At 38.4% G+C, this 27,161-nt stretch overlaps 1 protein-coding gene across 1 annotated transcript in view; it reads left to right on the forward strand.

The window, feature by feature from the left end:
* Nucleotides 1–27,161, forward strand: part of LOC122563513 (receptor-type tyrosine-protein phosphatase U-like) — a 330,644-nt gene that overhangs the window by 235,276 nt on the left and 68,207 nt on the right. The window contains exons 18-20 of the mRNA XM_043717332.1: nucleotides 1,417–1,491; nucleotides 8,023–8,059; nucleotides 17,227–17,324. Coding sequence (XP_043573267.1) covers nucleotides 1,417–1,491; nucleotides 8,023–8,059; nucleotides 17,227–17,324 — 210 coding nt within the window. The remainder of the gene's footprint in view (nucleotides 1–1,416; nucleotides 1,492–8,022; nucleotides 8,060–17,226; nucleotides 17,325–27,161) is intronic.

The raw sequence follows: 27,161 nt of genomic DNA on the forward strand, positions 1-27,161 counted from the left end.
CACACCCCCTCCACCCCCCCACACCCATTTATATCTCCGCCCTAGAGGCTCCCTGCCTCTATTCCTGCTGAAGGGCTTTTGCCTGATACGCTGATTTTCCTGCTCCTCGGATGCTGCCTGACCTGCTGTGCTTTTCCAGCACCACTCTGATCGAAACTATTAATCCAGAAAAATCCACTAATGTTCTGGGGACCTCAGCTGGAATCCCATTGCGGTAAATTGGTGAATTCAATAAATGTTTGGAAACAAGAGTCTAACAGTGGCCATGAATCATTGTCAATTGTCAGAAAAACCCATCTGGTTCACGAATGAACTTTAGGGAAAGAAACTGCCATCCTTACTTGTCTAGCGTATGTGTGACTCCAGACCCACAGAAATGTGGTTGATTCTTAATTGCCCTCTGGGCAATTAAGAATCACACGGACACGGGGAGAATGTGCAAACTCCAAACGGACACGGGGAGAATGTGCAAACGCCACACAGAAACGGGGAGAATGAGCAAACTCAACACAGACACGGCTGGCTTGGCAGAGTAAATTTAAAAAATGTACACCTCAAAAGCACTTGTCTCTCAAGAGCTTTGGTGACTTGAGCATGGAAGATGTCAAATAAATGCAAATTATTCTTTCTTTCACTTCTCCAGCTCCAAACTATAATTTATCTTTTTCTTTTGATTTTCCTCTTTATTTTTATGAAAACGATGTTGAGGTTAGATTAGATTAGTTTACTTACAGTGTGGAAACAGACCCTTCGGCCCAACAAGTCCACACCGACCCTCTGAAGACCAACCCACCCAGACCCATTCCCCTACATTTACCCTTTCACCTAACACTATGGGCAATTTAGCATGGCCAATTCACCTGACCCGTGCATCTTTGGACTGTGGGAGGAAACCGAAGCACCCGGAGGAAACCCACACAGACACGGGGAGAATGTGCAAACTCCACACAGACAGTTGCCTGAGGCGGGAATTGAATCTGAGTCACTAGCGCTGTGAAGCAGCAGTGCTAATTACTGTGTCACTGTGCACAGTATTGTTTAGTATTGTTTTGTTTTCTGATTTCCAATCAGAGGCAAGTTCTGTTCTGAGTGATCACTAAAACTAAGTCATAACGTCCTTTGTAAGGAATATCTTTAGTAAAGTTGGTGAAAATTCTCCTCCTGACTTCTGTAAATGTCTGTACCAAGGAGATAACCTGGTAAAACAAAAATTATAATACTCACTTTTTCAAAAGTTTAATAATTTGCATTCACTGATCTTAGGTTTTTAAAATACCAAGTCCCCAAATAGTTGTATTTTATTCCTAACTTGCCAAATTAATGTGATCCAAGTCATAAACTGTATATACAAGGAAATGGTATCCAACTGGATTGTTCTAACTAATGTCAAGTTGTCATTGTTTGACCTATTTACAGAGTAAGCAATATAGAAGATTGAGCATAAACAGGGCTGAAATGCAGTATAACCTTCTGGGTGCATTGAAGTTTAAGGTATGTGTCTTATTTACTCTATGATGGAAAGTGAGCAGCAAGAATGGTTCTTTAACATTGTGTAGTTACAATGGCAACTTATTCTGAAGAAATTAAACACCAATATCATTTGCAAGTATGATTGTTGACACCTCATGCAAACATATATGTAGTTACAGATGACAGGATGTTTAGAGCAGGAATAAAGCCTATTTGCCATCTGGGTTCTAAATTCCTGGAGACACTGACACCAAAAACAACTTGTGCATATACAATGCTTTTAACATCATAAAATGTCAAAAAACACTTCACCAAAGCATTATTGCATAAAATCTGACACCAAGATGTTAAGACAAGAGTCTTAAAGCTTGGTCAAATAGGGCAAGAAGCAAGTTGAAGGAGGAGATAGAGAGATAGAGGTTTAGGGATAAAATTCTGGAGCTTAATTTAATGTTGCCAATGCTATGTACAAGACCAAAATCTTCACCTAATAATAATCTATCAATAATTCTAATTGGCCCAACATCCACTGCATTTTTGGGGAAAGAGGTTCAAGACTGGAATGAGCTTTCTGAAAATGGAATTGAGATTGATAAATAACTGCAGAGAATAGGATTAATAGTTCCAAGATTGGATAAAGAAATTTTGTGGACATCGGCTTTCTTGATCTACTGCCAATGAAATTTTAAAATGAATATTCACATATATAATGGCTCCAGTGCTGGGCTGAGTGATATTGCAGTGAAGCAGGCCAAAGTTGAATAATGAAGATGATAATTGTTGTTGAATTTATCTGATAACTAGTAGGGATACTGTCTGATAGCTCTTTGCCTGTGTCAGCTGCAATTTAAGTAACTTTGTTTGTCTACTCCTATGAAATCTAAAATCCTAAACCTTGATAATGTAACCTGATCAATAAAGCCCCTGAGAGATCCAATAAAATGTGTCAGAAATCAACAGCAAAAGATTTGGCTTTCAACCTAACCCAACTCTGTATGTTGCATGGCTATTGTAGATATGTTATTGAGGCAAACAGGGCATGGTTTAATATTGAAAACTCTACAATATTAGAGTTAACCTAAAAAAGTGATAAGCTCACAAAACAAAGTTCAAATTTAAACATTCAAATAAAGACAAAGTATTACAGATGGTGAAAATCTGAAATAAACATGAAGAATACCATAGAAACTAAGCAAGTTTGACAGCTTCTGTGGAGAGAAAAACAGAGCTAATGTTTTGAGTCCAGTATGACTTCTTCCAGACCTGCTAAGTTTCTCCAAAATTCTCTGCATTTGGTTCAAATTTACATTATTTACTACAAGAATATATGATTGTATATAATTCATTTTTCTATTTGAATTCTTATGATTTTGAAGATTAGTGATTTCAGCTCCAGGGAGAACATTTTGCTTTATTACACCCAGTGTCAATATCAAACAATTCTTGATAATATAGTGCTCAGGTTTCAGATCTAAGTAATATTCTGTCTACTCCTCCTAACATTGAGCCATAGTGTTCAAAGCATACAGTGAAAGAAAACCTTAAACAATTCTATTCTTTGTTTCCCCCACCAGCCACCCTTGCAACCACTCTGAATATGGCTGCCATTGTTATATGGATTGTACTAAAACCAGGAGTAACTTTACATTCTGAACTCCAAACCACTCTAGATTATCTAGTTGAACTATCTTGTCTCAAGACCATTATAGCTTTTTTTTGTTATGCATTCCTGAGAGGTGAGAGGTCGGTATCACTGGCTGGGTCACAATTTATTACTCATCCCTAATTGCCTGGAGAAGGTAATGGTGACCCACCTTCTTAGACTCCTGTGGTTCAGGGACAGTAAGACTTGTTGAAAGGGGTTGGTGAAGAAAAGAAAGATTCATATCTGAGTGAGCTGTGCTAGAAATAAAACAAAAATTGACTGACCATGACTTCCAGTCCTTTGAAGGTGTATAATGACAGAACTCACCTTTCCTGTCTCCACAATCATTTTTGTGTTGACATTTCATAAACAACTTCAAATTACTTAATCAGTTTCATGAACATGTCTGCATTAAAATCTGAAGAACTATTAGGGAGGAACACAAGTTTATTAAGTTTTTTTTTGGCATTGCTAATTCGTAAATGACCAAACTTTAGTTGAGATTCCATTGTTTTTAGGCAATAACTTGCATTATGTTTAACAGTGGATGTAATATTTGATCTCAGTAATAATACATTTTTGTGCGTGAATATTTATGTATGTCAGTGATGACAGTAGTTCAAATGTCAGATTAGTTCATGACCAATTCGTAAACTAAAGCTGGAAATCAGTTGATTCCTTCATACTGCATGTTTCAAGGCATGGTCCTGACATTAACAAACATTTGGATTGAGGCCAGATTTTAGATTTGGAACTGTTGGTTCTTTGCCAGATTGCAAAAACCTTCCAAAGTTATGTCAGGCATTCAGATGCAAACCATCAGCAAAATACCAGAGAATAAAATAGGCACCTTTCTATGCAGTGTCAGAAGTTGAAAGTAACTACAACTATACTCTGGGAGCCCTTTTAATTGCTAATTGTCAAACACAAATATTTGTCTTTCACCCCAGCCATACAAACCCCAACACATACGTTGTCCAAATGTACTGCAAATTTCCTAGTCTCAGAATCTGCAGCTCATGAAATCTGAAAGACTCAAATAGAGTCATAGAGTTATCGAGATGTACAGCATGGAAACAGACCCTTTGGTCCAACTCATCCATGCTGACCAGATATCCCAACCCAATCTAGTCCCACCTGCTAGCACCTGACCCACATCCCTCCAAACCCTTCTTGTTCATAAACCCATCCAAATGCCTTTTAAATGTTGCAATTGTACTAGACTCCACCACTTCCTCTGGCAGCGCATTCCATATATGTACCTCTGCATGAAAATGTTGCCCCTTAGGTCTCTTTTACATCTTTCCCCTCTCACACTAAATCTATGCCCTCTAGTTCTGGACTTCCCCACCCCAGAGAAGAGACTTTGTTTATTTATCCTATACATGCCCCTCATGATTTTATAAACCTCTACAAGATCACCCTTCAGCCTGGAACATGTTTCCTATCTGCTGTTTGTGTTGTCCTTTTTTTTAAAGGAACCATCTTAATCATTCTGAGTCCAAATTTGCTCAGATGTTTTTAATATAACCATATATGGCTCAGTTCAGATTTGTTCAGGCAATTATTTTGGATTTATGGCTGACTAGTATGTCAATAAAGTGATTTTAGCTCATTCCTACAGAATTAATGTCTTTTTTTGGCTACATCAACTTTGGTTTCAGCATTTTCAGAAACAAGCAAGAAACTTTCATAATGCTTTGACATTAGTGTAAAATTAGTTAGTTTGTTTTACAGAGCTAAAATCCAAGTGCCAGGTCATCCAGGTTCCAGAATACTGTATATCTATTCATCTAAATGTAGTCAGGAAGGAGAGAGTTGCTGGGTCAATTAAAAAAGGGTTTGAAAGTGAAAGTCCAGAATTTGAAATATTAATAGGACGTTAGTTATTATCAATCTCCAATATTCACAATGACCAGAAATCAGACCAAGTAACAAGCTGGGGAAAGAAAAGCATTTGAGTTGAGATTTAAATGTTCTAATTTTGCAATTTGTCATGGTTAAAGTAAAATTATAATTAGTGGAGATAAAGTCATAAAGTATGAGTATCACTACATAAAAAAAATTGTCCAACTTAATTCCCAATCATTTTGATTCATCATTAGTATATAAAAATGCAAATCAATGTGTGCAAGGGTCTCTTGGTCTTCTGAACAAATATGATACATATTATTTGTCCCTTTGCTGAGCACATTCACCCAGTGAAAAACTGAACCAAAAAACAGAAGTGTTTCACTTTCAATTCTTGGTCTGAGTAGGCTGCGTTTTAAGTAGGAATACCACAATTTAACTTAGCACTCTTAGAGTAAGGAAAAAATTGATCAGGGGTTCTGTTCTTCAGTATGATTTAATAATAGTTGTTGAGAGACATAAACAGGCATTAGATTAAATCAGGATATATTAGGATAGTTGCTCAATCTTTCCCCTCCTCACCGTGGTGAAACTATTTATCATCACAAGACTTACATTAATAATGGCTACTTAAATGACATGCCAGCAAAGTGTTAAAGCGTCAAAGAATAAAGAGAATGAACTATAGCTAAAACTATTAACAACGGTGATTCATCTTGTAAGGCTATACTGAACTTCACTTCTTGACTTCGACTTATCCTCCAAACAGTCGTACAAAAGATTTTTGCACATTTATTATGCAAAAGAAAAATTGTACCGTGAGAATGTTCCTTATTTTTATGTGTTTGGATATGATCTTTCCCTTCACTGATATATTTGCATCTGTTGGTTTTTACACACCTTCCTCATTTGGAGTGTAGGCAAAGATAAACGGGGAAGTGAGTATGACACAAAATGTATCATGTTGAGATTTTGTCAGTTTTTGTGGTGAAATTTGGTTATTTGTACGTTTGTCTTTTATTTTAAATTTGTGGACAAACTGATTTTCTTCTGCCAGTTTAAAGAGCTTTTTTATATGAAGAATTTGAGCGCATTTATCATGTCATTAGAAATTGATGTATTGGACCTCCTTCCATCTGGGGAAGCATTTATGTAACAGGAAGGATGCTGCCCTTCATTCATATGTTCATCTGTTCGGTGCTTTGGAATATAACTGAAACTTGACATTTTTGATATGTATTTCATCATGATGTTTCAGTTAAAAGGATGGGCTTAAGAATGCAGTTAAACTTAGCAGTGTCTTGATAGACAAATCTTCAGCCAGACTCTTTTCCTGATTTTTCAGTCCTTCAGTAAGTAGTGGCGAGAGTTAGTTGAATAAAACTGCATAAGCACAAAAAAAAGTTTGCTCTATTAATGTATTAGAATTTGATAATCATGGCTGGAGGTGCTGGGGGAGCTGTATACACTTGAAGTAGTTAGGAAATGGGCTCCCTGCCTCCATTCCTGATGAAGGGCTTTTGCCCGAAATGTCGATTTTCCTGTTCCACGAATGCTGCCTGACCTGCTGTGCTTTTCCAGCACCACACTAATCTAGACTCTGGTTTCCAGCATCTGCAGTCCTCGCTTTTGCCTAATCCATCTAAATTCCAGAATCCAGTTCTCACAAATCCAAGATTGGATTTACAGAGTAAAAATACATAGTAGATACAGAAATATGGTTGTACCTTTTACAGATTTTTAGGTTACATTGAACTACTGAGCAAGGAATATTAATAAAAAAAGAATAAATCAGTACTGTGGCAACTTTGTTATGTTCACTAGCTGTTTGATTCTGGTCTAACTAAGCATTGCTCAAAAAGCTACAGGATTTGATAGTATCCATCATCAAATTCATGATGATCTTTTGTCCTGTCTGCTGCCTGACACCACAGTTGATTTGAGATAACATGAGAACTTCCAGATGGTTAGAATTGATAAAATGTTGCCACTTAGAATGCAGCTGAGCCATGCATGACATGTTCTGAGCTGTTGTAGATTAGTAGTATATTTCTTAAAAGGGGTACATCAGTACATTGGATGACTGCTAGTTTAGAAACGAAAGATGCATTTACTGCTCACTTTATGTGTTGTGAAGTAGGTAAGAGGGTAGAGTTTACTTCGGGGATATGTTGCACTGCATAACAGAAGGAGTGTTGCTGCTTAATACATACTTTATTGTAATACAGTTCATCATTGTTTTGACTGAATGATAAAATCCAGTTGAGCTTCTGTTTTGATTCTGAGGATGACTTTGCAATAAAGCTCCAATGTAACTGAGATGTGGTAATTCTGGAAAGATATAAATGTGGTATAGAGATAATGTGTTTATTTGAGTACAGTGGAGCAGGTGTAAATACATCATTCAGAGCAGCTGAACAGATGGAAGACCTTTAATTTCATCCCAGTGGTGAATTAACTAATCAAGCGGAGGTGAAATCAGGAATCTCTCCCATCCAGCAATTTTCCACAATGCCTTTCATGCTTCATTGCAATAAACATGATTTTTTGTAGACATTACTTATTACTGACATCCAAATTAATGATTAGATTCAATGCAGTACTTGAATTGATTAAACTCTTCAAAAGCCATTGTTGAATCTATTCTTTTTAATTTTGAGTTATTTTGTATCATTGTTTAAAGACTGCTTTTTGCCACAGAGACTGGGAGAACATTTAAAATTTTGAAATGGAGGCATTGGGAAAAAATAAATGCAATTGAAGCCTGTTAATTGGAGCATCCTCAGAAAAATGGCAGCAACTGTCCAAATCAAAGTCCCTCACCTCTGAGTAGAATGGAATGGGATATTTTCCTGCATAACCACATTAAAGTGCCCATGAACCATGTCCACATTAACAGGCACAATATGTATAAGTAAACATTGAATAGAGTTGACATGACTTCTGAAGCAACTAATGCAGGTTGCTTTGAATCATGTGAAGTTATGCATGCAATTGTTTTCAAGTATATACAAAATGTACTTTCATTAATACAGTTTTTCTGGTGACCTCTACAGGCTGATCACAAAGCAAAATACTTCATTGCAGCACAAGGTAAGTCTGCAGAATTCTGTGTAGAACAGCAGAAGTTTAATATTGTTGGTAACATTATTCAAAGCAAAATTCTGCAAATACTTGAAACCTGACATAAAAATAAAGTGCTGAAGGAACTCAATAGAATGAACATTTTGGAACTATTGGAACCCCATTATGGTCATAATTACATATAATGCAGATAATGCAGAATTTATAACAATCATCATCACCAGGGGAAAGTACTGAACAAACTTGTGGAATTGAAGGCAGGGCAGGATGGCCTACATCCTAGGATCTTAAGAAGTGGCTGCAGAAATAGTGAATCCATTGGTTATGATATTCCAAAATTCCCTGGATGTCTTGGACTGTGAAAATGTGAATATAACACCCTTGTTCAAAAAAGCAATGAGTAGAAAACTATGGACTAGTTAGTTTAACGTGCCATTCGGAAGTTGTTAAAATCCATTATTAAGGAAGTAACACCAGGACATTTGGAAAGTTAAAATTCAATTCATCAGAGTTATCATGATTTTATGAAGGATAAATCATGTTTGACTAATTTGCTAAAGTTCTTTGAAAACGTAACAACTAATGTGGATAATGGAGATGCAGATGACTTCCAGAAGTCATTTGATAAGGTGCCACACAAAAGTTTAACACATAAGATGAGATCACATAGAGTTAAGGGTAATAGTATGAGCTTGGACAGAGGATTGGCTAACCAATAAAAAGCAAAGAGTCAGAATTAATCAGTCTTTTTTGAGTTGGTAAGATATATCTAGTGGGGTGCCACAGGGTTCAGTCCTCAGGCCCCTAAAATTTACAATCTGTATCAATGGCCTGGCTGTGGGGATGGAAAGTACAGTAGCCAAGTTTGCAGATGACACTAAAATAGGTTGGTAAGTAAGTTACAATGAATAAACAAGAAATTTATAAATGGATATGGATAGATTAGGTGAATGGGCCAAACTTTAGTGTGGATAAGTATGAGGTTATCTATTTTGGCGGGAGGAATAAAAGACATTTATTATCTGAATGAAGAGAAATTCAGAGTGCTTCGGTGCAGAAGGCTTTTGATGTCTTCATACATGAATTACAGAAAGTGGTAAGACACATTGGTGAACACTTCTGTTAATTAAACCAAACACCCAGAAAAACCCACGTTATCTCGTAATCTGTTAAATATGAATGACAGTGAACTCCCAAATTCCACTATTTAAAGAAAATAATATCAATTTATTCTTTAACTGTAGAAGGAACATTAAACAACAACTATTCATGATCTTAAACCCCCCTTTCTCTTAACTGCTTTTTACCTGCCTCTAACTCTATCACAATATGCTGTTGCAATAAGACACTTATTAAAATTACATCAACTTAATTTCAAAACCAGACAGTGGCTGCCGTCTTTGGTGTTTTTCTTCTTCTAGCTGAAGATCTTCCTGGTTGTCTTCTTTCTTTTTACTGCGAGTATGTTTCATATAAAAAGGTACCTTTCACAGAAAGTGTTTCCTAATTTCTTGGGTCTCTCTCGATGGCAGTTGTCCTGACTCTAATTTTCAAAATGGCCGCATTCGTATTTTCCCAACATCAGATCATCTCATTGGTTCAATGTTGGCAAAATAATAAATTTGCACTCGGTTGGGTTTTGATATCATGGGGCATATTTTAAACAGATTGGTTAAATTCAAAATAGCAAACAACTCAGGTATTCATTTCACAACCAAATGTTACATATTTTCAGTTTTCCAGTACACACTGAGACGACTATCTAGTCATATCACAGTGTTTGTAAGCTTTCAATTCAGAGTAACATTCATTCTCTCTTAAAGGTACAGGACATTCCTTCAACCTCATAGCACCTCCCCTTTAAGAAAACAAATGAACCATCATAATGAAAATATGGCTTCATTTTAAAAAATTATTAATCCCATTACAATTAAATACACAGGTCATTAATCTAAATTATATTTTCATATTAATTTCTGCATGCACATATTTATAACATTGGAATCTGTCCAATTTTATCTATCATGTTTTCTTTAAATCTGTGCTAATGCATCATTTTTATCACATTTTTATGACCCGCATAAGTCTGATGCCACTTTTCCAAAGCTCCCTGGGATTCAGGGTGGTACACATTTGATTTAAAGAGCTGTATGCCTAAGCTATCCATGACTTCCTTAAATAGCCTAGCAATAATATTAGACCCATGGCATGACTGAAACTCTCTGGGTAGCTCCTGCCACATAAAGAAAGCTACTAATCCATTCACCACCCTTTTTGCCTTAATACTCCATAATGGAATTGCCTTTGGAAATCTGGGAGACACATCCATTATGGTTAACAAGTACTGGTTCTCACTTTTAGTTTTAGGAAGGGGACCTACACAATCAATTATAACCTACGTGAAAGGGTCTTCAAATATGGGAATTGGCAACAAAGGTGCTGGTTTTATTACTGCCTGTGACTTACCTACCATTTGACACATATGGCAAAATTTAACCACATTCTTGTGCAGTTCAGGCCAATAGAAATACTTTTTGTACCATAATCTGAGTCTTCCTCACTCATAGGTGACCTCCTACTGGTAACTCATATGTTGCCTGTAACACTTCCTGTCTGTATGATACAGGCAACACAATCTGGTGCACTTCCACCCAATTCTCCTCTGTATTAACCTGCCATGGTCTCTGTTTTCAACTAAGGAGTATCTTTTAAGTTAATAACCCTCAGTAATACACTCAGATTCCTTTTTTGAGTATGCATCAATATATGTATATATCTTTTATTGTCTCATCTTTTAGTTGTAAGTCCATTAGTCTTTCAGGACTAAATGCTTTTGCCTGACCCTCTGCCTGTTCAGGTTTTTCCTGCACTATTGCATCAAACAGGGTGTCCACTAACTTAACCTCAACTCCATCATCTTTCTCTTTAGGTTTTGCTTCTTGCCATGACTTATGATAGTGGGATCCTGTTACTACACAGTCTAGAAAACTTCCAAAGTATTTTTCTTTTAACTCCTCAGTTTCCTGGCCTTCCCTTGGCTTCTACACATCAAGGAGTGTCACCCCTACCTTGGATCCTGCTAAATCATTGCCAAGAATAAACTATATTCCTGGAACTGACAGTCTGTCAATCACGCCCACTGTTACTTCCCCAGTCTTCATTTGGCTCTCCAAGGTGAACTTACACAGGGGAATGCTAAATTTCTGTCCATCTACTCCACCTTCTTGGGTAACATGTCAGAAAGAGTGCAAACACATGCATCTCACTATTAGAGATTGATTAGCTCCTATATCTCTCAAATTTATAACTTCTTTCCCTTCTCCTGCTGTTCTTCCTCAGTAAACTTTACCCACAAATGGGAAGTCCTTATAGAGATCAGACACTAACTCCTTACCCAGCCCCTGCCTAGAGTGTGCACTCTCCTGCAGCTCCTCAACTTTTCTTGAGGTTTTCTTTACTACTTTCACTAATCCCACTGGCTTAGCCTCTGTTATCACATCTTTTCCCACAGTGTCTTTCTTCAACAACCAACACTGTGACTTTACGTGTCTCACTTTACCACAGTGGAAACACGGGAGCCCTTTCACCTCCTTATCACCCTCTGGGGCTCCTTTTTTCACCTGTGGTAAACTATTACCAGTGTGCTCTACTCTTTGTTTTGTAGTGAAGGATCTCCCCTTCTCCCAATTTCTATCCCTCACAGGATGAAGTTCTTGCCAGAAGCTAAATTTTGCCTTATGCACCGATACATATTCATCTGCCAGCTCTGCCACTCTTCTCACTTTGTGAACTTTCTGTTCATCCACATGAATTCCTATCATCTCTGAAAGTGAGTTTTTAAACTCCTACAGCAGAATAATCTCTCTTAGAGCCTCATTGGTCTTATCTATTTTTAAGTCCCCCACCCATCTAGCAAAATTACGTTTAATTCTTTTGAACTCTGACTTTTGTAAGTCTGACCTGGTTCTCCCTTTATGTTTCTGAGCCGCTGTTTATATGCTTCTGGTAGCAATTCATAAGCACTCAAAATAGCCTGTTTGACATCAGTGTAATGCCTTGACCCCTCATCTGACAGTGTGGCAAATACCTCACTATCTCTGCCTACCAGCTTAGTCTGAACTAGCATTACCCACAAGCTCTCTGACCACTCCATCTGCCTAGCCAATTTTTCAAATGAAATAAGGAAGGCCTCGACATCTTTCCCATTAATGTGTGGCAATGTTTTAATGTATTTGTACACATCACTACCTTCTCTCTTCATCTCCATCCTGTTAACTTAACTTTCCTGACTAATTCGCAACTTCTCAAATTCAAATTCTCTCTCACTTTATTTCTCTCTCTCTCTATTTGCTCAGCTAAGAACCTTCTCTCCTTTTCTTTTTCCTCTCTCTCTCTTCTCTCTCTCTTTCTTCATTCCCTCTTTGCTCAGCTAAGAACCTTCTCTCTCTTTTTCCTCTCTTTCTCCTTTTCCTCTCTCTCTTTCTTTTTCCTCTAACAAGACTCTTGGTTCCCCTTATATATCTTCTAACTCCATTTGCCTCAATTGCAATTCAAGTTTTTCTAACTCTGCTGTACTTGTCTGTTTCTCTGATGACCAACTTCATTACAATTTCAGCTTTCTTTTTGTCCCTGGTTAAACCCAATTCTAACCTATTTGCACATTCTAAAAGTGTGCCCTTCCTTTGTCTTTCTAAACTTTCTTGGCAAATTTGGGAAACATCTTCAAACCTTAGAACCTCTTGAGCAATCTTAAGAGCCATTTCCCTCACTTTTACTCTAACCAGCTACAAGTGACAGAAACTAAACTAATTCATTCACCTATTATTTAAAGATCTAGGACACTAATTGGCAAGTGTTTAAATCTGCTGGGACCTTTTGTACCCCAAATCTATCTAAATCTCAGACTGGATCTGTCTAAACCTATCCAAATCTTGGACCTGAGCCCCCAACTGATAAAACACCACAGAGAACCCTTCTGTTAATTAAACCAAACACAGAAAAGCTAACCTCACCTTGTAATCTATTAAAGTATGAGTGACAGAGAACTGTCAAATTCCACTATTTAAAGAAAATAATAACAATTTATTCTTTAACTGTAGAAGTGGACATTAAACAATTATTCAAAACTCTAAGCCCCCTTTCTCTTACTGCTTATTACCTGCCTCCAACTCTATCACAATATGCCGTTTCAATAAGACACGTATTAAAATTGCATCAACTTAATTTCAAAACCACACAGTGGCTGTCATCTTCGGTGTCTTTCTTCTTCAGGCTGAAGATCTCCCTGGGTTGTCTTCTTTCTTTTTACTGCGATTATGTTTCATATAACAAGGTACCTTTGATAGAGAGTGTTTCCTAATTTCTTGGGTCTCTCTTGATGGCAGTTGCTCAGACTCTAATTTTCAAAATGGCCACATTTTTATATCCCCAACATTGGATCATCCCATTGGTTCAATGTTGGCAAACTCGATTGGGTTTTAGTATCCTGGGGCATAAATTAAACTGATTAGTTAAATTCAAATTGTTGTCAAAACAGCAACCAACTCAGGCATGCATTTCACAGCCAAATGTTACATATTTTCAATTTTCCAGTACACTCTGAGACTAATTTCTAGTCATATCACAGGTGTTTGTAAGCTCGCAGTTCAGAACAACATTCACTCTCTCTTAAAGGTACAGTACATGCCTCCAACTGCATAACAAAAGCTAGTATGCAGGTACAACAAATAATAAGGGAGGCAAGTTGAACTTTGGCATAGAGGAACATAGGAACTGGGGTAGGCCATTCAAGCTCTCAATCCTACTCTGCCACTCAATAATATTATGGTTGATATGTGGCCAAACTCCATATGTCTGTTGTAGGCCTATCTCAGATTTAACAAATGAATTAGCATTGACCACCATTTGAAAACAAGAGTTCCAACCCTCCATTACATTTTGTGTATAGAAGTGCTTTCTAACATTTCCACTGAATGACCTGGCCCTAATTCTTCGACTATGCTCCCAGGTTTACAATCTCCAACCAGTGTAAATAATTTATCTACACTGTCTTTCTCTGTTAATACCCTAAAGATCTCAAATATATCACCTTATAATTTTCCAAATTCTAGAGAACAAAGGCCTAATTTGCCTGATATATTTACCTCTGATATCAAGTTATCATTTTGTAAATCTGACCTGACCTCCCTCCAGGGCCAAATCATCCTTCCTAAAGGACATTCAAATCTGCTCACAGTACTCTCAGTGGAGTCTATCTGCAGTGGAGTCTATCTGTATATCTGCAGCACAATGTTTGCATCCCTAAGCTTCAGCCCTTTCAATATGAAGGCTAGCATTCCATTAAGTGGACTACTTTTTGCACCTGTTCATGACATTTTAAAGAACTATGCACCTGAACACCCAAATCACTCCAGACATCCATTATATTTGGCTTTGTGCCTTCTAAAAGTATACCCTGATGTATGCCTTTAACCAAATATGTGCTTATATTAAAATCCATCTGCCATACTTTGTCCATTCACCTCATCTATCAATATTCTGCTGTAATTTTATGCTATTGTCAACACTGTATACAACGCTGCCCAATTTTGTGTCATCAGTAAATTTGGATATTTGACTTTTTATGCCATTATCCAAGTTGTAAATGAATATTGTGAATAATTGATATTCCCAACACAGATCACTGTGGAACACTACTAGTTGCATCGTGTTAATTTGAGTACTTATCTATTATTCAAATTCTCTGTTATTGCTGAAGGAAGAGAGTGCTGCAACTGTAAGGTAATGGGTGAGATTGCACCTGTGGTATTGTATACAAATTTGATCCCATTATTGGTGTTGTTGATGTTGATGTTGTTGCATTGGATGCAGTTCAAAGGAGAAAGTGAGGTCTGCAGATGCTGGAGATCAGACCTGGAAATGTGTTGCTGGAAAAGCGCAGCAGGTCAGGCAGCATCCAGGGAACAGGAGAATCGACGTTTCGGGCATAAGCCTTCCTGAAGAAGGGCTTATGCCCGAAACGTCGATTCTCCTGTTCCCTGGATGCTGCCTGACCTGCTGCGCTTTTCCAGCAACACATTTCCAGCTGCAGTTCAAAGGAGGTTGACTAGATTGATTCCAGAGATGAGGAGCTTGTTTTGTGAGCCATTTAGGTCTATACTGTTTGGAATTTAAAAGAATGAGAGCAGATCTAATTAAGTTATATAAGATGCTAAAGGAGATTGACAATGTAGATGTAGAACGGATATTTCCCATGTGGGGCAATCTCAAGCAAAAGGTCAAAGTTTTAGGATAAAGGGTATTAGATTTAAAACAGAGGTAAAATGAAAATATTTCTGTCAAAGGGTCGTGAATCTATGGAATTCACTGTCCCCATGATGATGGATGTTGGGGCATTGAGTAAATTTAATGAGATAGATGAATTTTTAAATTAGTAGCCGGTTGAAGGGTTATAGAGAGTGGACAGGAAAGTGGACTTGAAGCTGAAATGAGATTGGCCATGATTATATTAAATGATGGAGCAGACTCAAGAGTCTGCGTTGCCTACTTCTACTTGTAATTCTTATGTTTTTTCTTTCTCTGCACTGAAAACCCATTTCTGGTATATATAGTTCTCCCTCTATGAAGCAGATTGAAACATACAGGAATCCTGATTTATGCCAAAGTAATTTGAGCTGCAATGTTCTTCAAGGTAGCATTGAACAAAGTTCACATTTCCAATTCATTGTATAATGTGGACTATTCTTTGACCCATTGGAGATAAATTACGATAGAAAACAGGAAGGGTAGCAATGTGAATCACAAATTAATTTAGGCAGAGAGTAAGGAATGGATTTCATAACAAACCATTAGATAAAATTTACTTGGAGGGAACTTAAAACAACAGCGAATGGAAGCAGATGTTCATCACAGATACAAGATTTGTTGTGCAGATTATTGAGAGAAAATAAAAGGAGCTGCAATTTTTTATAGCTGTGAATCCCAGAGCATTTCACAATCAATTACTTCTTTTTAACTGTGATCACAACATGCTGATAGGAAATTCCACTGATTAACAACTGGGATGACAGAATGAAGGATCACATTTCTAAGTTTGTTGATGACAGAAAGATAGACACTATTGCAAACACTTCAGATAGAAGCAGTAAATTGAACAGCAATGTTAATGGATTAGGTAAATAAGTAAAATTGTAACAAATGGATTTGAATGTTAGATTTTTGAGGTGATCTACCAGGAAAGAATGGACTACATTGTAAATGATGAAGGGCTGAAGCCAATGGGGGTCCAAAGTGACTTAGGAATCCATGTATATAATTTAGTAAAATGTCCCAGGCAGGTACTAAGTATATCAAAAAAATTACTGGTGTGCGGTTTTTCATTTCTAAAATACAAGACAGAAGATCTCATGCTACAACTGTACAACGCCACACTTGGAGCGTTGTGTTTGGTTCTGAACACTGAACTTTAGGAAGGATACAATAACCTCGGAGGGAGTACTGTGTAGATGCAGCACAATGAAATCTGGACTGAAGGGTTAAATTACAGGGAAAAACTATTAGATTCACATTCCCCAACTTTAAATTCTAATTTAAGGCAGGCTTCAAAATATTACAGTGAGCTTATAGGATAGATCAGAAAAATATCTTTGGTGGTTGCGGAGACCAGGATTAGGGGCATTGCCTAAAATGAGAGCCAGATGCTTCAGGAGTGAAATTAGAGAGCAATTTCAATATTTTCCAATCTTTGTGTTTAAAAAAAAATTTCCTCAACTCGTAATTGATGCTAAATTAATTCTAAATTTTGAGATCTGATACTGATAGATTTTTGATAAGAAAGGAGGGTATATGAAGGTTAGAGGTAATGCTTCAAGGACTCGACAAGCCCAGATGGATGCCAGATACAAAAAGCAGGAGAAGCATGCAAAATTCCATGCATCCCACCCACCTGCTTCAGAAAGTAACAGCTTCCCCACTATCGCATGGTTTGCAGATCCAGTATTGGACCTAACTCAAGATCCATAAAACCAAAGAGGAAGAAAGTCATCCTTGATCCCAATCAGGTTATGTTAGATCAGATATGATATCATTGAATGGCAGAACAGGCTTATGGGGCTAAATGGCCTCCTCTCATTTTTATCAATTGAAAGTGTGATTCAAACCTTTTTTTTATTTCTTAGGACCCAAACAAGAAATGGTGTATGATTTCTGGAGGATGATGTGGCAGGAACATTGCGGGTGTATTGTGATGATTAACAAGTTGGTGGAAGTTGGACAGGTAAGTATAGCACAGTACACAGTTTGTCAAAGAATAAGCAAAATATTGCTAGAGCTTTACACTGATTTGTACTCTTATAAAAAATGTCAACAATTTCCAATAAGGCTTTGTAAAGTGAAAGGTTTGGGTAACTTCTGAGTCCCTCCTTACCAACAGTCTGGTTGTGTTGATAATAGTCTAATAGGACGCATTGGTACACCGAGCCTCAAATTCTATCTGTTTGTCTGTCTATCAGTTTTAACAAGGGCAGAACAAAAATTGATTTTTCTCTGTCTTTGTGGTTGGGAAACTTGGACATGACAAGGAACCTGATTCTCAAAGCATTTCCTATTCCCTGGATGTGTCATGTTCATTTCAGTTTCTCAAGAAATAGGATCTGCAAAATGTTTCCCTGAAAGGAATCTAAGGATATCAGAGACTATAACCACAAGGAAACTTGAAGTCTTCTGTAACTGTATTGCAGGAGAAGAAATCAGTGAGTGAAACCCCATTATTTTTCATTCCTTTCCTTCAGTGTGCTGTACTCCAGTTATTTGCAACTGGATGGTGTTTTAAACTCTGAAACAGTTCCCAATACATAAGGAAATCTTCTATTTTTCTTGTCGTTATGTTGTCCCTTGCACAGTTTGCTATTATGAGTTCAGCTGATATTACTACTAGACAAAAGGAAGCATATGTAAGATTTAGAAAACTGAAATCAGATAGGGTCCTTGAAGAATATAAAGGAAGCTGGAAAGAACTTAGATAAAAGAATTAGGAAAGCTAAAAAGGACCATGAAATGTCCTTGGCAAAGAGGATTAAGGAGAATCCCAAGGCATTCCATATGTATATCAGAAGCAAGAAGGTAGCTAAGGAAAGGATAGATCCACGCAAGGATGAAGGAGCGGCTTTATGCATGAAATCAGAGGAAAAGGGTGAGGATCTTAATGAGTACTTTGAATCAATATTCACCAAGGGGAAGGACATAGATGATAGTAAGATTAGGGAAGGGTATAGGAGAAAGTAGCATAGAGTACAATAGGTGAGTGGGGGAGGGGATGAAGGTGATAGGTCGGGGGAGGGGGAAGGGTGAGTGGGTAGGTGGAAAAGAAGATAGGCAGGTAGGACAAGTCATGGGGACAGTGCTGAGCTGGAGTTTCTCGGATGCTGCCTGAACTGCTGTGCTTTTCTAGCACCACAATCCAGAATCTGGTTTCCAGCATCTGCAGTCATTGTTTTTACCTACTTTCTCCGCACCCCCACCCTCCTCTAGCACCCTCTCCATGCTTCATGCTCTCTACCTGTATTCCTGATGCAGGGCTTTTGCCCAAAAGTCGATTTTACTGCTCTTGGATGCTGCCTGAACTGCTGTGCTCTTCCAGCACCACTACTCCAGAATTAGGGAAGGGTATGTTGATCATCTAGTATACGTCAATATTAAAGAAGGAGGATGTGTTGGATGTCTTCAAAAATGTTAAGGCAGATAGGTCATCTGGGCCTGATGGGATCAATACCAGGATACCAAGGGAGGCAAAGGAGGAGGTTTCTGAAGTCATGACAGAGAACGTTTTATCCTCTTTACCACAGGCAAGGTGCGAGAAGACTGGAGAATAGCTAATGTTGATCCTTTGCTTAAAAAAGGCAATAGGGATAATCCAGGAAGGTAAAGGCCAATGAGCATTACATCAATGGTAGGGAACTTATAAGAGAAAATTCTTAGTGACGGGATTTACTTGCATTTGGAAAAGAATGGATTTATTAGGGATAATCAGCACTGCTTTGTACAGGGAGGTCTTGTCTTATTTAGTTGATTGAGTTTTTTGAAGAAGTGACAAGGATGATTATGATGTTAGGGCAGTGGATATTGTCTGTATGGACTTTTCTAAGGTATTTTACAATGTCACCCATGGTAGGTTGGTCCAGAAGATTAAGGAACATGGGATCCATAGTGTGTTGGTAAGTTGGATACAAAATTGGCTTGGTCATAGAAAACTGAGGCTAGTTGTGGAGGAGTGTTTTTCTGACTGGAAGTCTGTGAGCAGTGATGTTCAACCGGGATCTCTGTTGCTTGTACCTATATATGAATGATTTGGATGAAAATGTAAGTGCCCATGTTAGAAGTTTCCAGACAACATGAAAGTTGATGGAGATATGGATAGTAAGGGAATTTGTTAAAGCATACAGCAGGATATAGGTCAATTGGAAAATTGAGCAGAGAAATAGCAGATAGAATTTAATCTGGAAAAATGCGAGGTGATTTAGTTTGGGAGGTCAAATGCAAGAGGAAAATAAACTGTAAGTAGCAAAACCCTTAGTAGCATTGATGCACAAAGCAGTCTTAGGTGCAAGTTCATGTGTGACAACACAAGTGGATAAGGTGGTAAACAAGTGTACAGCATGCTTACCTTCATCAGTTGAGACATTGAGTGTGAAAATTGCAGCTTTAGTTATGCAACACTTTGGGTATTGTGTGTAGCTCTGGTCACCACACAATAGGAAGAATGTGGAAGCTTTGGAGAGGGTTCAAACAAAATTACCATGATGTTACCTAGATTGGAGCACATTAGCTGGAAGGAGAGGATGGACAAATGGACTGTTTTTACCAGAGCATTGGAGACTGGGGCCAACCTGATAGAAGTATATAAAATTATGAGAGGCATTGATAGCATGGATAGGTGAAATCATTTTTTCCAGAGTGGAAATGTCAAATACAGTCCTAGGGAGCATAAGTTTAAGGTGAGGAGGGGAGGAAAAGTTAAAGAAGATATGCAAGGCAAGTTTGGAGCACACTGCTAGTGGAGGTGGTATAAATATATACAATAGCAGTGTTGAAGAGGCATTTAGACAGACACATAAGCAGGCAGGGAATAAAGGGATATGGACCATGTACAGGCAAATATGATTAGTTTAGAAAGGCATCATAGTTGGCATGGGTGGGTCAAAGGCCCTGTTCCGATGTTGTACTGTTCTATGTTCTAAATCAAATCCCAGAATGAAATTTGGCCCAATAGATCATATTTCTTTCTCGTTTGGCATGATGGTCAGTTACTGAAACATAAGCAGACAAGGTCACAGATTTTCTTTAACAATAAAACAGAAGTTAATACATAAAAGTAAAATAATAAAATAAAACAAACCAAGTTTTATATATATATGGAACACAGTATGAAAGATATTAAAGAAAAGAAAAAAGCAAAGTCTCATCTATTCCCTTAAACCATCACTTTACTGATATCAAAATCCAGATAGAGTACTCCTCTATCTCAAATCTCAAATACTTAATAGTTCATTTCTGTGAACTGTGATATCTTCTTACATGAATACTAAAAAAGCTGAAAGCTTAAACTTTCTTAGCCTTCAAACAACTGCAGATTTCCAACCGGAGAGTCCTGGTCTTAACATTGCACAAAATAACTTTCCGCTATGAAACTGTGTGGCTCTGGCAGATTGCAAACTAGCATAAGTGAGCAGGTCATTCCTTAGCAAGTACAGTTCACTACCTTGATGCATTCTTCTATTACTTTGCATGTGATCACAAGTAGACTCATGGGCCTGGAGTTGTCCAGATTTGATATGTCATGCTTTAGTAATTTTTTCACATTGGTGGATGCCAATGTGGTAGCTGTATTGAATAATTTGGTTATGGGTGGACAAATTCTGGAGCAAAAATCTTCAACACTATGGCTAATATGCTGTTAGGACCCATAGTCTTTGCTGTGGAAGTTCAGTCATTGAATATATGCAGAGATGAACAGATTTCTGTATTCTAGTGATCTCAAGGAGTAGGGGAGTTGAGTGGAAAATTGGCTTTGTGAAAACTGTTCAGCTATGATCTGGAGTGGCAGAACATGCTCGAAGAACTTGATGACCTGCTCCTGCTCCTATGTTTGTAGAGTCCAGACCAATTAGTTAGTGGTAAGTGCAAATCCAATCAAGGCAGCTGAGGAATTTAAATTCAGTCAATTAAAATAAACCTGGAATAATAAGCTTATATCAGTAACAGTGATCATATAACTATCAGATTGTCAAAAATCTGACTCACTAGTCCCCTTTAGGGAAGGAAATCTCCCATCTCCACCTGACCAGACCAAATGTTGTTTCAGCCATACAGGATTTTGGTTGGTTCTTAAATGCTTCCTTAAATGGTTTGGCAAGCAGTTCGAGAAAATGGCTCAACATAATCTTCTCAAGGATAATGAGACTTGACTTTATGGCAATGACAGTAATGATCACATTACAAAAATGAAAAAGCCTTGTTTATTCAAAAGAAATAAGAATTGCATTACATACCTAAAATAGAAAGGACAAAGGATAGCTGAAAGTTGTGGTGCATTTCCTTGAGTAGGTGAAGTTGTTTCCTGTTTCCTCTGCTTCATTCTTGTTCACCTCCCTTGTATGATTCTGGATAGGAGTGAGAATAACAGGGTAGTTGTTATGGGGTCTTTAACTTTTCAAATATTGACTGGAAATACTGAAGTTCAAGTACTTTAGATGGGTCAGCTTTTGTCCAATGTGTGCAGGAGGATTTCCTGTAGACAAACCAACAAGGGGTAGGACACCTTAGATTTGGTACTGGGTAATGAATCTGGCCAGGTATTAGATTTGGAAGTTGGTGAGCACTTTGGTGATAGTGACCACAATTTGGTTATGTTTACTTTCATGATGGAAACAAATAGGTATATACTGCAGGGCAAGAGAATTAGCTGGGGGAAAGGCAATTATGATGCGATTAGGCAAGATATAGGATGCATAGGATGGACAAGGAAACTGCAGGGATGGGCACAATTGAAATATGGAGCTTATTCAAGGACCAACTATTGCGGATCATTGATAAGTATGTACTGGTCAGGCAAGGAAGAAGTTGTTGAGCGTGGGAGCCATAATTTACTAAGGAAGTTGAATCTCTTGTCAAGAGGAAGAAGAAGACTTATGTTAGGATGAGATGAGATGGCTCAGTAAGGGCACTTAAGAGTTATAATTTAGCCAGGAAAGACCTAAAGAAAGAGCTACGAAGAACCAGGAGGTGATCTGAGAAGTTGTTGGTGGATAGGATCAAGGAAAACTCTAAGGCTTTTTATAGGTATATCAGGAATAACAGAATGACTTGAGTAAAATTAGCGCCAATCGAGCATAGTCGTGGGAAGTTGTGTGTGGAGTCAGAGGAGATAGGAGAAGCACTAAATGAATACTAAATGAACCAGAAAAAGACAATGTTACCAAGGAGAATACTGAGCTAAAGTCTACTATATTAGATCGGATTGAGGTTGACAAGGAGGAGATTTTAGCAATTCTGGAAAGTGTAAAAATAGATAAGTCCCTTGGGCCTGATGTGATTTGTCCTAGGATCCTCTGGGAAGCCAGGAAATTGATTGCAGAGCCTTTGGCTATGATCTTTATGTCATCCTTGTCTACATGAATAGTGCCAGAAGACTGGAGGATAGCAAATGTTCAAAAAGGGGAGTAGAGACAACCCTGGTAATTCTAGACCAGTGAGCCTTACTTTGGTTGGGGTAAAGTATTGGCAAAGGTTAAGTAATAGGATTTATAATCATCTAGAGAGGAATAAGTTGATTAGGGATAGTCAACATAGTTTTGTGAAGGGTAACTCGTACCTCAGAAACCATATTGAGTTTTTTGAGAAAGTGACCAAGCAAGTGGATAAAGCGATTGATGTGTGTATGGATTTTATTAAGGCGTTTGAAAAGGTTCTCCATGGTAGGCTATTACACAAAATACAGAGGCATGAGATTGAGGGTGATTTAGCAGTTTGGATCAGAAATTGGATAGCTGAAAGAAGACAGGATGGTGGTTGATGGGAAATATTCATCGTGGAGTTCAGTTCCTAGTGGTGTACTGCAAGGATCCATTTTGGGTCCACTGCTGTTTGTTATTTTTCTAAGGGATGGGTTAGTAAATTTGTGGATAACACTAAGATAGCTAGAGTTGTATATAGTGCCACAGGATGTTGTAGGTTACAGAGGGACATAGATAAGCTGCAGAACTGGGCTGAGAGCTGGAAAGTGGAGTTTAATGCAGAAGAGTGTGAGGTGATTCACTTTGGAAGGAGTAACAGGAATACAGAATACTGGGCTAATGATAAGATTCTTGATAGTGTAAATGAGCAGCGAGATCTTGGTGTCTATGTACATAGATCCTTGGAAGTTGCGACCCAGGTTGATAGGGTTGTTAAGAAGATATGCGGTATGATAGTTTTTATTGGTAGAGGGATTGAGTTTCAGAACCATGAGATCATGTTGCAACTGTACAAAACTCTGGTGCGGCTGCACTTGGAGTATTCTGTACAGTTCTGGTCACCGTATTATAGGAAGGATGTGGAAGCTTTGGAAAGGGTTTACTAGGATGTTGCCTGGTATGGAGGGAAGGTCTTTTGAGGAAAGGCTGAGCAACTTGGGGCTATTTTTGTTAGAGAGAAGAAGATTAAGAGGTGACTTAATAGAGGCATATACAATGATCAGAGGATGAGGTAGAGTGGACAGTGAGAGCCTTTTTTCTCGGATAGTGATGGCTAGCACGAGGGAACATAGCTTTAAATTGAGGGGTGATAGATATAGGACAGATATCAGAGGTAATTTCTTTACTCAGAGAGTAGTAGGGATGTGGAAAGCCTTGCCTGCAACAGTAGTAGGCTCGCCAACTTTAAGGGTATCTAAATGGTCATTGGATAAAAAATGGATGAAAATGGAATAACGTAGGTTAGATGGGCTTCACATTGGTTTCACAGGTTGGCACAACATCAAGGACCAAAGGACCTGTACTGCACTCTAATGTTCTATGTTCTGTATTCTATATGAGAGGGATGAGAAGGATGAGAAGTGGCATTTAGTTACAGGATTGATGAAATGATTGAGGCATTAAACAGGTATTTTGTATCAGTCTTCACAGTGGAGGACACTAATAACATGCCAGTAATTGACAAAGAGATGAAGGTAGGTGAGAACCTGGAAACAATCATTATTACGGAAGAGATAGTGTTGGGCAAGCTAATGGAGCTAAGGATTGATAAGTCTCCATGCCATGATGTAATGCATCCCAGGGTACTAAAAGAGATGGCGGGAGAAATAGCAAGTGCACTGATGGCAATTTTCCAAAATTCACTTTATTCTGGGGCAGTCCCAGTAAATTGGAAAACAGCAAATGTGATGCCACTGTTTTAAAAGAGAGATAGATAAAAGATGGGGAATTGTAGACCAGTTGGCTTAACATCTGTAGTGGGGAAGATGCTTGACTCTAATATCAAGGAAGAAATAGCAAGGCATCTTGATAGAAATTGTCCTGTTGGGCAGATGCGGCATGGGTTCATGAAGAGCAGGTCATACTTAACAAATATTTTGGAATTCTGTGAAGACATAATGAGCAAGGTGGACAACAGGGACCAAGTGGATGTGGTGTACCTAGATTTCCAAAAGGCCTTCGACAAGATGCTGCACAAGAGGCTGCGGCATAAGATATGGATGCATGGTGTTACAGGTAAAGTATTAGCATGGATACAGGATTGGTTGACAAACAGGAAGCAAAGAGTGGGGATAAACAAGTTCTATTCCAGCTGGCAATCCGTGACTAGTGGTATGCCTCAGGGATCGATATTGGGACCGCAATTATTTTCAATTTATATAGATGATTTGGAGTTTGGGGCCATGTGTATGGTGTCAAAGTTTGCAGATGACACTAAGATGAGTGGCAGAGCAAAGTGTGCAGAGGACTGTGAAAGTTTGCAGAGGAACATAGATACTTTGAGTGAGTGGGCAAAGGTCTGGCAGATGGAATACAATGTTAGTAAATGTGAAGTCATCCATTTTCATAGGAGTAACAGTAAAAAGGACTATTACTTTGAATGGTAAACAGTTGCAGCATGCTGCTGTGCAGGGGGACCTGGGTGTCCTTGTGCATTAATCATAGAAGGTTGGTCTGCAGGTACACCAAGTAATTAGAAAGGCAAATGGAATTTTGTCCTTCATTGCTGAAGGGATTGAGTTTAAAAGCAGAGAGGTTACGTTGCAGCTGTACAGGTCCTGGTGCAGCCACACCTGGCGTACTGTGTGCGGTTTTGGCCTCCTTACTTGAGAAAGGATACACTGGCACTAGAGGGAGTGCAGAGGAGGTTCACTAGGTTGATTTCAGAGTTGAGGGGTTGGCTCATGAGGAGAAATTGAGTAGACTGGGATTCTATTCATTGGAATTCAGAAGAATGAGGGAGGGATCTTATAGAAACATATAAAATTATAAAGGAAATAGATAAGATAGAAGTGGTGAAACTAGGACAAGAGGCATTGCCTCAAAGTTAGAGGGAGTGAGTCAGTTGAGAAGGAACTTCTTCACTTCTTCACTTCTTGAGAGTGTTGTAAATCTATGGAATTCCTTGCACAGGGAAATAGTTGACACTACTTCAGTAAACATTTTTAAAGCTAAGGTAGTTTTTTTTTGAACAATAAAGGAATTAAGGGATACTGTGAGAGCGCGGGTAAGTGGATCTTAGTCCATGAAAAGATCAGCCATGATCTTATTGAATGGCGGAGCAGACTCAAAGGGCCTGGCGGCCTATTTCTGCTCCTAGTTCTTATGTTCTTATGTACTATGTTTTAGTCCTCTACAGGATCATCTGCCCCATTTACATTTCTCTTTCACCAACTTTGTGTATAAAATTTGCAAACATTACCAGCCATTCCTTTAAGATGAAGGCCCTCCTTTAAGAAGATCTATTATCACAGGATAATCATTCCAGACACCCAGGTAACATTCTAGGACTTGGGTTTGAATCTCACCATGGAGGTGATGAAATTTGAATTAAGTTATTTAAAAATATGGAATTAAGAGTGTAATAGTGACAATGAAACCATTGTTGGAAAAACCCATATGGTTCATGAATGCAGTTTAGTGAAGGTAACTGCCATCCTTAACTGGTCTGGTGTACATATGATTCCAGACCCTCAGCAATGTAATTGACTTATAACATTTTTGAGGATGGGAAATAAATACTGGCCCAGCTGGTGACTGCAGAATTTTACAGTTTTCTATCACTCCAACAATTTGCTAGAGTGTGTGTGCGCGCGCATGTGTGTGCAGATGTGTGTGCGCGCGCATGTGTGTGCAGATGTGTGTGCGCGTGCATGTGTGTGCAGATGTGTGTGTGCGCGCATGTGTGTGCAGATGATACGAAGATATGAAGAGGGTCAGGGAGCATTGAGGAGGCAGAGAGGCTGCAGAAAGATTTGGACAGGTCAGGAGAGTGGGAAAAGAAGTGGCAGGTGGAGTACAATGTGGGAAAGTGTGAAGTCATATACCTTAGTAGAAAGAGTATAAACATGGAATATTTTCTAAATGGGGAGAAAATTCATAGATCTGATGTACAAAGGAATTGGGAGCTCTAATCCAGGACTATCACAATGCAAACTTGCAGGTTGAGTCAGTAGTTAGGAAGACAAATGCAATGAAGATATTTATTTTGAGTGGACTTGAGTATAAAAACAGGGAAGTACTTCTAAGGCTCTATAAGACTCTGGTCAGGCTACATTTGGAGTATTGTGCGCAGTTTTAGGCTCCATATCTCAGGAAGGATGTACTGGCCCTGGAGCGTGTTCAGAGAAGATTCACAGGAATGGTCCCAGGAATGAACAGCGTAACATATGAGGAACGTTTGAGGACTTTGGGTCTATACTTGATGGAGTTTAGAAGGATGAGCGGACATCTAATTGAAACTTACAGAGTACTGAATGGCTTGGACATAGTGGATGTTGTGAAGATGTTTCCATTGGTAGGAGAGAATAGGACCCTAGGGCATAGCCTTAGAGTAAAGGGAAGACCTTAACTCTGGATAAGGAGATAAGGAGAAACTTCTTCAG

The sequence above is a fragment of the Chiloscyllium plagiosum genome, chromosome 27 (assembly GCF_004010195.1).
Source record: "Chiloscyllium plagiosum isolate BGI_BamShark_2017 chromosome 27, ASM401019v2, whole genome shotgun sequence".
In the NCBI taxonomy this organism is placed as follows: Eukaryota; Metazoa; Chordata; class Chondrichthyes; order Orectolobiformes; family Hemiscylliidae; genus Chiloscyllium; species Chiloscyllium plagiosum.